The 12,587-nt window shown below is 38.8% G+C and overlaps 1 protein-coding gene across 1 annotated transcript in view; it reads left to right on the top strand.

The window, feature by feature from the left end:
- RAD23B (RAD23 homolog B, nucleotide excision repair protein) overlaps window positions 1–6,233 on the top strand; it is a 38,824-nt gene extending 32,591 nt beyond the window's left edge. The window contains exons 7-10 of the mRNA XM_071580530.1: window positions 1,425–1,551; window positions 2,823–2,950; window positions 3,345–3,521; window positions 5,341–6,233. Coding sequence (XP_071436631.1) covers window positions 1,425–1,551; window positions 2,823–2,950; window positions 3,345–3,521; window positions 5,341–5,454 — 546 coding nt within the window. The 3' untranslated portion in view covers window positions 5,455–6,233. The remainder of the gene's footprint in view (window positions 1–1,424; window positions 1,552–2,822; window positions 2,951–3,344; window positions 3,522–5,340) is intronic.
- The last annotated feature ends 6,354 nt before the right edge of the window (window positions 6,234–12,587 follow it).

The following is a 12,587-nucleotide window of genomic DNA, read 5'->3' as shown; positions in this document are numbered from 1 at the left end:
TGGGAAAAGTTATTTAAGCAATGGTCTGTAAGCCAGTGATAAGAAAGAGTTACCTCAGAATTGTATCATAAATGGAATTTTCCTCCCCCTCTGTGGAAGGAGGGAAGTGTAGGAAGCCATATAAAGGTAATGAAGTATGTGACAGGGAAAACTTGAATTTATCCCTCTGAGTGACTTAAACACATACCTGATGATGATTAGGTGATTTATACCTTGCTGTGCTTCTTATCACACAGGTAAGGCAAAGTTTTGCCTGGAACACAGTCCATTTCTCACTTTCTACATGTGCCTTCTATATTAGCTGTATTTGTCCTTTTTCTTCAGCTGTAGTGATGAATATACCATGTGAAGAACACAGTGCAGCAAGGTTTTTAACCTACATTACTTACCAGTGATTTCTAAGGCAGGCTTGACAACCCTCTGTGGTTTCTGGTTACACTGAAGTTCTGTAATGTTTCCATTCAGCTTGTTCCTTATGTACTGTGCTTCCCAAACTGAAGGATGGCCTTTTTTGGGGTAATTTCACTGGACTGATTGTCATACAGGATTCTTTCCTTGTGTCTCTCCCAAGCCAAGCTGTCTGAGTTTTCCAGGATTCAGGGAGGAAGGCTGAAAGGACAAGTTTGGTGGAGGAGTTCATTGACTGTGAGGGATGACAGGGTTAGGGTAGGAAGTCTGAAGAATTCCTATGCAATAGAAAGGTGTGTCTGGGTTGTATAATCCACTTTCTAGTTCACTATAATTGTTCTTTTTTAGCTGTCTGTTTCACCCCCCTGAGCAACCAGTTCTTAGAGGAAGTTGTTTGTACATGGGAAGTAAACAAATGACAAGTTAAATTTGGGTGTTTGTGTTTTTTTTTTCAACTGCTAAAATTTGATTACATACAGACCTTTTCTCACTTAAGAGAAAGTAAATGACAGTTTTGTACTGGGGGAAGAGGTCCTAGGGGCTGTGTTCTGGTATTTCCTCTCAGTTTCCTCCCAGCTTGTATTGCAGGGATAATCTCAGTTAGCACTGTATAGTGCAATTCTGTTGCTGTAATGTAACTTCTTCTGTATAACACTATGGCATATTTTAACTATATTTGGGCTTAACTTTTTTGCTCCTATCAAATACCTTGGAACAGGATTCAAAGCAAATACTTTTTATGGAGTAAAATGTGTTTTTAAACTGATGCACGGCATGCTTTAGGATCTTGCTATACAAACCACATACTTTTCTTGTCAAAAAATAAAATTACTCTTTTCAGAGTGTTCTCTCAGCTGTAAATGCATACCTATCACAGCATCATGCTTTGTATTTGCAGTGAAAGCATAAAGGGGTTTTGGGTTTTTTTCTCTCTTTCTGAAAAAGCAAATATTACATGCATTTGAAATAAGTATCTTTTAGCATTCTGTGGGTAATTGTGTGAACTGTGGCTTTAGGGTATACCTGGAGATAATCAGGCTGCGACTGAACCTCCTCAAACAGCAAGCACTGGTACCTCTCAGTCTTCTTCAGCAGTGGCAGCAGCAGTAGCAACTATCCCTACGACTACTAGTTCATTAGGAGGTAAGAAAGATGTTATTTGAGAGGATATGATGAAGACATTTAATTTAATCATTTGCTTCTTCAGTCAGTTTTAAGTTCCTGATGCTTGAGAACTGATCAAATGGAACTGGATAAGAGCTGTAATGTGGAAATGCCAAGTGTGGTGCTTTCTTTGAACAAGCAGCTTGTTCTGTGTTGATATATCTGCAGTGAGGTTTCAAAAAATGCAGTGGACTTGCACAATTCTTTTGATTCAGTACTTTGGATTTAAGTGTAAGACCACAGATGTGGGTGGAGTTGTGTTTTCTGTCACGTAAAAACTCTGGCTTCCTACTCTGGCTAACTGGGCACTGTTGGCCATGGCTATCCTTATGTCCCTACCCCATGGAAGTGGGAATATGAAGGGAGAAAACAGCAATTAGGCCATGAAGTGTAGCACCTGAGAGACCTGTGAATGACCTGGGACTCCTCACTCAGCTCATGGACAGTGGTAGGTGCCTGGTGAAGGGAACTTTGTCTTAAAGGGAGATAAATACATGAGAGTAATGAAGGGGTAGGGAAGGTCTGGTTTAGGCTGTGGCAGAGATGGTGTTAAAGATACAAGCCGTGGTAAGAAGCCAGAGTGTTAAACATACAGGTGGTGGTGACAGGGACACATGGCATAATCCATAAAGAGAGAATGTGGAACATGGGATATTTCAGAGCAGTTCAGACACTGTTCTGTTCAAGGCAGTAAATAACTGAATCACAATTCTGAGTTGGAAGGGACCCACAAGGATCATCAAGTCAAACTCTTAAGTCAGTGGCCCATACAGGGGATTGAACCCATGACTTGGGCACTATTACAGCTAAGTTTTAACCAACTGAGCTAATCTCAGGGTCAGCACAGTCTAGGTTATATGGGAAGGAAAGACTCCCTTGAGCCAGAACTGGCCCGTTGCAGGAGACAGAAAGCTCTGTTGTAGAAGCAGAGAAAAGACAGTAGACTGGGTAGGTGTCTCTGAATGAGTTTACTCAGAGATGAGACATAAAGAGAAAAATGCTAGAAATCAAAGACAAGGCTGTTGGTCCTTAAATCTGGGTGGAAAGAATATACATTGTTTAACCTTAGTATAGAGAAGTCTTGCTTAAAGCTGAAGTCAGTGTGAGGAAGCAAGTTCCTCTGTTCCTAAGTGGGGGGTGTGTTGGCCACTTTCATGTCCTGTTTCTATCTACAGTTACAGTGTAGATGTGTATTTCATTAAGATTCTTTGTAACTTCTTGAAAAACATGGTACCTCATTGATTTTTCAGGACATCCCCTTGAGTTTTTACGAAATCAGCCTCAGTTCCAGCAGATGAGACAAATTATCCAGCAAAATCCTTCTCTGCTACCGGCATTGCTACAGCAGATTGGGCGGGAAAACCCTCAACTACTGCAGGTGAATCTTAAAAGAAGAAAAGAATGCTTGATAATTCTGATGTTACTTTACAGTAGAGGCATGTGTTGATGTTACCTGGGGTAGTTTGTTACTGCAGTTACAACATTCTATTGGCTTTTCAGCTGTTGTTGCTGTACAGAACATGTTTTCTATGACATTAAAAATGAGTCTGAGACTCTTCCTAAGAGGGTGCAAAGGGGATGGGGAAGAGGAAAGGATCACATGAAATTGCATTTCTTATGGTTAGATTTAATAATTTTTCTCTATGCACTTTTTACACATTTCATTGACTACTTGATTCTCTGAAAATGAATATTTTTACGTGTCTGTTAGCAGGCTTAAGCATGAGTTATTTAAATACGTGTGTTTTCTTTTATTGTTCCATGCATCACAGCAAATAAGCCAACACCAGGAACACTTTATTCATATGTTGAATGAGCCAGTTCTAGAGTCTCGCCAAGGTTTAAGTGGAAGTGATGATGGTGCCAGCACTGGAGAAGTAGCAGATGGTGGAAATGCTCATATGAACTACATTCAAGTAACACCTCAGGAAAAAGAAGCTATAGAAAGGGTGAGCCCTTCTTCTTGAAGTGCTGCTTGGCTGTTGCTGTAGGGTGTTGAGTCCAGTGCATGCTTAAGACATCCTTTAACTTAAACTTTGTTTTATGCTCAGCAGTTCTGCCTCATGTTTGGTATTTTCATGCTTGGTATTTCATAGCTGCTGTAGTCCCGTTTCAGATCACATCTCTTGCTTTAGAGTAATTGAGTCTAAAATACCTGAAATCTGTCTTTTTCTGAGAAAATGCAGAGCCTTTTAAGTGATCAGAAACCATTTGTGATAATTAATGATTGAATGGTTTTCCTTGGGAATGGGAGCTCAGGCAGTAATTCCTCTTGCAAAAGCCTCAACCAGTGCTGGTTTAGATCATACTGTGATAGGTGTCCAGGTACAAATATCTGTCTGTATAAGCACTGTTTGCAGAGTACCTGAATAGTAACAAGGCTCATAATTAATTAGGTAAGTTGAAATCAAAACTCTACCCAGATATTTGTCTGTCTATGGGAATTACTTAATTATAGCTTCCTAAAAATAACAAGTAAACATGTCTGTAGCATTGCAATCATAAATACAGTCTGTAACACTGGCTAAATATGTTTTTGCATAGATGGTAACACCTCTGAGGTTTCTTCTTAAGACAAATTGCAAGACTTCTCCCATACTGTGGTAGTGGTTTTGTATCGCAGAGAATGTTTTTTTCCATCTGGCAAAGCCAAAGATTATGTAAGAATCATCACAAAATAACTACTTGAGTATAGGTGTCAATTCTTTAGATCTCAAGGAAATTGAAAATTAATAGAATTAGTCTAATAAAATTGTTTGTCCATGCACTTCACAGATTATCCCCTCTAATCTGCTGCATGTCCTTTTAAAGCCATTTTATGCAGTAGAACATTATTACCCTTCCAGTCTGATCTAAAACCCAACAGAGACATCTTTCCGTTTTGTGAAACACACCTCAGAATTTAAATGTCTCAGTATTGCAGCTGATCCAATCATGCTGTTGGTGGGCACGAAATAAAATCTAGGAATAGTTGAGGGATACTAGGACACAATTTTTCACAATTATTTGATCTGTCCTGTATGTGAAATGCAGGTGGTACGAGGACTTCAAGAAGATCTCCAAATGGTTGTATGTACTTGCCTTTGGCTAAAACAAGGTTTAATTTGCTCACTGCCTCTTAAGTGCAGGCTAAACCCATTTCCCTTGGCACAGTAATAAGTTCTCCTCTGGTGTTCTCATGCCCTGTTGTCACTGTGTCCCAGACATTATTTAGTTTCTTGACTTCGAAAACCAGATTGCTCTCAACTTACTTCTCTTGGCTGCAGTGTGTAGTCAATTTTTTAAAATGTGAAAATCGAGTATAAACAATTGACAGTATGGCTTAATGTGATGTGTTGGGCTGTCTACTAGAGATGACAGGCTGGGAGCTTTTGTTCCAGCCAATTTTTGTTTAAAGTCCCTTGGAGCTTTGTGTAATTGAAATAGGCATTGTTTGAAGATTATTTGTCTGCATCAGTACAATGTGCTGTTACTTCCTGACATTACTGTGACCCAGGTCCATTTTAATGACTTACTGTGTCACTAAAGAAGTATCATGTTTTATGGTGCTTCATTAGGCTTAGTCCAATTGTTTTTTCAAGAGAGAATTCTGTTTACTAAAGACAGAGGTAACACCTTTATTTTTTGCTCACTAAAGGCTGTATTGCCCTGGGCAGCAGTGTAGTTTTCAAGAAGTCAGTAATTGCTTAAGTGACACCTCAAGACACTAAACATAAAGAGAAATTTAATATAAAAACAGTGCTTTCTAAATGTGTTTCTTTTCTTCAGTTAAAGGCATTAGGGTTTCCCGAAGGACTTGTGATACAGGCGTATTTTGCTTGCGAGAAGAATGAGAACTTGGCTGCCAACTTTCTTCTACAACAGAACTTTGATGAAGACTGAGAGAACTTTTTCTATTTCACATGTCATACCCAGTGCATTACACTAACTTTGTTCACTGGATTATTTGGGATATTTGGGCTTACATTCATAATGCTTGGTGTATGGTATATAGGGGGTGGGTGGAAGGGAGAACATAAGAAACAAAGCAAAGAAAGCAACAAGTATGTTCTGCTTTAAATTGGCAGGCGCAGAAAATCGCACAGTGTAAAAAAAAAACAACCAAAAATCAGCTTCTGCACATAATTAGTTCCTTCTATAAACTGTAGCTTAACTTTTTCACTCTTAGGTTTTCACTCTTATTGTACTAGTTCCAGAAATGTAGTGTAATGCACTGCTTCATGTTCCTTTCCACTTAGCATTGGTATTGGAAGCAGCTTGTGCTACGTAGATTCTACAGTCTGTATTTCATGGCAACACTGGGTAGCAGCTTTTATGAAATCTTAAAAGATCTGAGCAAATATAATCCTGAACGCCAAAAGAAGGAGATTTGGGGTTCTCTTTTTCAGTTATTTGAAAGTAGTAAAAGAAACACAGTATTTTTGTCTAATGCTGAGTTAATACAGTGTTTTCTTTTTTCCCAAATGAAAACCCATTACAGTTCAAAATGTCTTGATTATTGAGAAACACCACCCTCTCCTTTGTCCCCCTCAAATCTGAGAAGCTGTATACATACAGATAAAATTACTATCCTGTTTACATATTTTCTTTTGGGGAAAAAAATACAAATATCTAATTACTGTTCTCTCAATGTTATGTTGCAGTAAAAATTTTAAAAGCAATAGATTGCATGTTTGGTTTTGTTATATGCACTCTAGTGAATTGAATATTCTTTTTTCTGCCAGGAAACAAATTGCAAGCTTCATTTTTATGTGCTGCAATGAGACTTTATCAAATCAAAGTTCACCTTCACAACTTTGTTGAATCAGCTTTTACAGTACAGCTATTAAGTGTTATGTTGCTCTTAAGTAGATTGTAATGTTCAAGGTATTTTTATTAAGTAAGGACTTTTGGGGATTTATTCACTTTATGAATGAAGAGAAGTTCATAACTTGAGATATCAAGCAATGAATTTATTTCAACCTGAAACAATTGGCACTCAAACCTTTCTGATAAAAATAAGCTCTGGTTGTAGAGTTTTGAATCTTCTTGGGTACCTACTTGTCATTTATTTTGTTTAGTCATCATAAAGTGTTAATCTTTTTTTTTAGTACACATTTTACTTTTAGAGATAATTTTGCCCATCATTGCAATATTCTGGATGAAAACAAATGGTAATTTAATCTAAAGCTGTTATGTGCAACATTTCCTGAACACAACTTGGGGATAGTTTGATTTTTCTACTGTTGTAGTCCAATTAGCTGGATTACAGATTTACCTCTACAAGGAACCAGGAAAATCTTATTACTGGTACAGCACTGAATTTCTGTACCACTAATGATATTAATGATTTAGTGGTACAACAAAAAAATTATTTTCTGTTTAGATTGTCTGTCAGTAGATTAACTACCTAACTACTACTTAAGCTCAAAGTACAAGTCAAGTGTCTTGGAAAAAAGGAGCAAAAAAGACTGAAATACTTGTATTGTTTCTTTATTGATTGGCTATAGCCTGTAAAAATATTACCTGCACAAAACAATTAAATGCATTACAGCTGTTTGCTTTTTTATTCCTAATCTTACACATCTCTAATATTTTTCCAGATAGTGTGTATTTTAATTATTCAGATTTTATTCTTCTAAAATTTTGTAGGTGTGTGTCATCTGAGTGATCAGGAGCACAACCCAAATCTATCAGTAGGAGATGTGACACTGCTAAATAGAGAATAAGTCTTTCATAATGTTTTCATTTTAGAGAGGTTAACATTAATACCTGAGTCAGCCAGTAGACTTCACCTAAATAAGATTCTCAGTTTATATATGGACTGGGAGAGATGGATTTTGATGTAATACTGCAGGCCAGAAGGGGATGTTTGTTATCTGTAAAAGGACCAGCTGTCAGGTACTTGAAAAACACCAAATTGATACAAGGACTTTTGAATGTACTTAACTATATAGCTAATACCTAACTAAGACAAAAGCTTTTAGTTTGTGGGAGTCTTCTGTATTGATCAAACTGCTATCAGAAGTAACCATTCCTTCTCTAGGAGGGTGGAGAGTAAAGCAAGAATGTCTGGGTGTTTCAGTCCGCTCCCTCCAATTTTGATTTTGAAATGTTTACTTATTATAAGTGTATTTGAATTAAAGTCTGTTGAGCTTGTTCTTTGTTTAAAAAAAAAGGCAAAAAAAAAGCTAGTAGCTTTGTTCATTTGTAACTTTGTATGCGGAGTGACTGAGGGGGTTTATGGCTGCTGTGTTTGAAGCCTTACTAGTAATGCTGTTCCCGTTTTTCTGGCAGTGAAACAGTGTTTTTGTGACTTCTGATGAGCAACAGGTGTCTGACCTTACTTGCTAGCAAAAACTGTTACCTGTCCAGTAGCGGGATACTTGCCAGGGAGAACCGTGTCTCTCTTTGTAGTTGCTGCCAAAAGGGAAGAATACATGGAATTCAAGTGGTGTTGAGAAGGTGTGACCTGAGCAAGCTTTCTGGGTATGTTGTGCCTCGTTTTCTTACCAAGTACTACCGGGAGCTGTCTGCACGAAGTGCTTTTCAGCTTCTTTGCTGCAGACCTCTTAGGGATATGGGGATCAGTTTCCTCAGGGCTTTCTGAACAGTAGCTAAGAAAATAAAGTATTTCTTCCTAAGTTTTGGTATTGGAGTCCTTACCTTTGTTGTAAAACTTCTGAATATCTGCTTAGTCAAAAGCTATTTATGATGCACTTTTAATTGGGATTAAAAAATTACTCTGAAGTCATATTAATTCTGTAGTTGTTATTTTTAAGTCCTCTGTACACATTTTAATGCTGTGGTTCACTGACCTTGTCCAGAGTTGTCTGATGAATCCAGCTAAAACCCAAGTAATTTGATTGATTATATGCCTTGTTCTTACCCTACATGTGAGATAATCACTCCTGAACTCAAACTGTGTCTGATTTTGAAATGTCAGATTGAGCTTCACTTCAAGAACGCACATGAATGAGTGAAACTGAGACACAAAGTCCTCAAATCATGTACACAGACCTGTCACCTGTGGTTTCACTGGATATTTCATTGGCTTTTACAGAGATTTGGAGGCAGCCACATTAATTTTTTTTTCTGATTTCTCCTAAGTCCAGATCATTGCACAAAACTAACCCAGAATTTCTGCACTTGAAAATACTTTGTGGGTCAATGGAAACAATATGGTGTGACTGGAGAGAACATCTGTCAGTAACATTTTTAGTTCTTTCTTGCCTGCTTTGGGATGCCAACACACTATCTTTTGAAAACATTATTTTCAACCTACAGCTGTGTGTTTATGAAGCCACGAGTTACAAAACATTGTGATGCCCCTGATCTATCCAGAAAGGTAGGCTCATTCCAGCTGTGATTTAAATGATGTATGGGAATAATTTAATTAATTACCACGAAATACATGACACATCAGCACTGCTGATGCTTATGGCTGCAGGCTGTGGCTGGTATTGCTGGCTTCAATTGTCAAGTGCCAGTGCTGTATTTATATATTTCTTCACAGAAGATATGACCTGTGAGGGGGAGAAAAGAACATGAAACATCTTGGTTCTGGTCAGCACTCAGCTTCTTCCCTTCATCCTGATAGGGAGAAGTGCTTATTGACTAGGCAAGAGAAATAAATACTCTGAATACACACACACATTTCAACTCCAGTTCTAATCAAAGCTCATTTATGAATGCATTGGCATCTGTGCTGTTTCCTGTCCAAACTACAGTGGAATTAATGAGGACACACACACTCAGACACACACACAGACACAGACACACAGACAAACACACTTAGACACACACACTCAGACACACACACACACACACACACACGCACACACACACACGTTCCTCAATAATGGCAGTAGCCTAGAAAAGTAGTGGTAGGCTCTGAAGATGCCACCACTTCATTCCTTTGCTTTGGCATTTCCTTTGTGAGCTCTTATAAAGCAGCATCTGCCATACATTTCATTTGCTGAAAGTCTAGTACTTAATCTTTCGTGTTCTGTGTACTTATGCAGTTGTGCCTAGAGGCCGAGAGTGCAAAGTTTCTTTCAAAATGGTTGTCTTTCTATTTTCACATGGCTCAACACATTAATGGGAATACTCTGTGGTGCTGATGGCAAGGGGCAGCATCCTTGCGATTCTTGTTGGCCGAGACAAGAGATTTTGGATGTGACAGACTAGGAGTAACTGGGTACTCCAGCAGGCACCTGTTTGCCATCCCAGGCTAAGGGTTGGTTGCTGTCCTTGTAATGTGAAGCATTTGACTTTAAATATGCAGCAGCCAAAAATGAGAAAGTAAGGCAATGTCTCCCAAATGTCTGTAGAATTGGTCAAAGTCTCGTAAAATCAGACATGTATTTTTAATTATATCTTTGAATTAAGCATGCTTTCTCTCACCTCTCTGTCATTACTCTAAATATCCTTTTCCCCTCTCTTTCTTTTCATTATTTTGGAGAAACTTTGCAAGCTGCAAAGGGAGTGATACCAGCTTCTGTTAGGTGATGGGAGAAAAATATTTCAAGAATACAAAAAGGAATAGGAAATGGTCAGTCTTTGGGATGAGATGTGAAACAGGACAATGAAGTGCTGAACAGATTTCCTCTCTAGGGAGGCTGAAATGAGGAGTTCACACCAGGAAAAAGCAGTAGTGTCTGTGAAAGGGCACACCTGGAAGAGTTACAGGTTTGTTAAATAAATGGAGTGATGGGGCAGGACCAAATGGAGAGTCAGCTAATGAGCAGACTTTTTGTGTGACTCTGTATGTGTAAATATGAGATTGATAGAGAATCTGTGAACAGAATTAACATATTTAAGGAGACTTCAGAGACAAATGATGGGTTTCTTTTTGACCAGTAACTTTTTGCACAGTACTTTGCTTCTCAAACCAGCTCTGAGAGAGGTGGCAGAGGTTATAAAGCAATAAGGGCAGTAAAAAGAAACAAAGCAGTTTGTATCTCTGCATATACCTCAGACATCGTGTAGTCTGGGGACTGAGGTGCTTCTGCTCAAGGGTAGAGGAAAAAAAGCAATGTGATTTTTATTTCTAGTTACATTTACATTGCTAAGACCTGATTTGCTCTTTGATACTCCTCAGGAGTCTGTTTCTTGAAGTGAGAGGAATGGCTGATCCGCCTGAAGTGTGCATTTCATAGTCACACTGCTGCTTGCTTCCTCTCTCTCCATGTAAAATATCAGATTTCCCTTTGGCAAAGAGCAGGATGAAGCATTACAGCAGTGCTGCAGGGTTCATTTGGACAACTGTTTCTGATGGGATTATGCTGCTTGAGCGTGGATGTAATTCATGACCCGTGAGGGCGTGTCTAAAACTGTAAACTGTCTCCTGTGGAAAGCTGCCACAAAAGCTGGGAATACTCAGTCTTGGAAGAGAAACGAGGTTAAAATGAGAAGCTATTAGAATATATTAAATATGAGTGTAAGTAACGTAAATCTACATAAATAATACATATAACAAATAACATTTATACCATAAATAACTATAACAAATTAACAGCTATATTTATTTTACCTGCAGTAAGAAATTAAGTTGTTGCTAATAAGTACATAGCTATCTTGTTTTTCACATTTCACAGAATTTTCAATACCTGGCTCAGTGGTACACAAATATAAAAGAAACAGAATACACAAAAAGGCCATTTTCTACGGCTGGTTGAAGTGTGTGTATATTGCCTATGTTGCCTTCAAAATCTGTGGCAAATTGTCATTCCTGAAGCACTGAACTTCAGTTTGCCATGAACAAGAGTGATTTTGCTCATGCAGGACAGCAGGATGGAGGGCTGATATTGCTGAACTCAGCTGGTTTTGGGAAGAGTCACATCAGCTGGGCATTCTGATGCAAAGTGAGGCTGGAGTTGAAGTCATCCATTTAAAGCACAGTGTCGATGTTGATGCTGTCACAAAGTGGTGTTTTTAGAGAGAAATACCCTATTGGAAGGTAGGGTGGCAAGAAAAATATGTTTGACTAATAGGACTTCTTATAATGCATCTTCTCTGTACTTAAATTTTGAAATTACGACCCTGATGCTGCAGTTTTGCTTCATTGCTGCACTGCTGGAGGTTGTGGTGTCTTTAGAGTGCTGTGTTATGCCTTACTAGGCATTATCATGCCCTAATAATACCATTTGTATGCCTTTTATCCAAGTAATTATGCGTGTGCTTACATAAATAGGTGTCTCAGTGGGAAGATGTTATTTGCATGATTGTGGTTTGAAGGTGGAGGAGCTGCAAGCCTGTCATCAGATTACTCGTTCCAGCTTAAAAAATTCTCTCTGCATGGCTCTCATATCATCTTCATAGCTTGCATGGAACAATTAGTGTTATTTTTGCAAGTGACTGGATTTTTGACCCTTTTCTCCTTGGGAGTTTTGCTTTATGGTGAGTGTTCTGGTTTTGGCTGGGATAGAGTTAATTTTCCTTGCAGTAAGAAGATTACAGTGTGGGACTATATTTTGAATTTGTGCTGGGAACAGTGTTGATAATAACGTGATGTTTTAGTTACTGCCGAGCAAGGTTTGTACAGCATAAAGGCCTTTTCTGCTCGTCACACATCTCTGGCAAGGAGGGGGCTGGGTGTGCAGAGGGAGCTGGGAAGGGGCACAGCCAGGACAGCTGATCCCAACTGACCCAAGGGATATTCCAGACCATACAGCATCAGGCTCAGCATGCAAAGTTGTGGGAAGAAGAAGGAAGGAGTGGGGAACCTTCGCAATGATGTAATTTTGTCTTCCCAAGTCAGCAGCTTTGCTGGGGATGGCTGAACTCCTGCCTGCCCAGGGAATTAATTCCTTGTTTTGCTTTGCCTGTGTGCAGGGCTTTTGCTATCCGTATTAAACTGTCTTCATCTCAACCCACAAGTTTTCTACCTTCTGCCATTCTGATTCTTTCCCCCATCCCACTGTTGAGGGAGTAAGTGAGCAGCTGTGTAGGGGCTTAGTTGCTGTCTGGGGCTGAACTTAGAAAGTGAGAAGAAACAAGTAGTTTAGAATGCAGAGACAAATTAAGTGTTGTGT

This window comes from Pithys albifrons, chromosome Z, assembly GCF_047495875.1.
Source record: "Pithys albifrons albifrons isolate INPA30051 chromosome Z, PitAlb_v1, whole genome shotgun sequence".
Classification (NCBI taxonomy): domain Eukaryota; kingdom Metazoa; phylum Chordata; class Aves; order Passeriformes; family Thamnophilidae; genus Pithys; species Pithys albifrons.
This window is presented reverse-complemented; position numbering and strand designations above follow the sequence as displayed.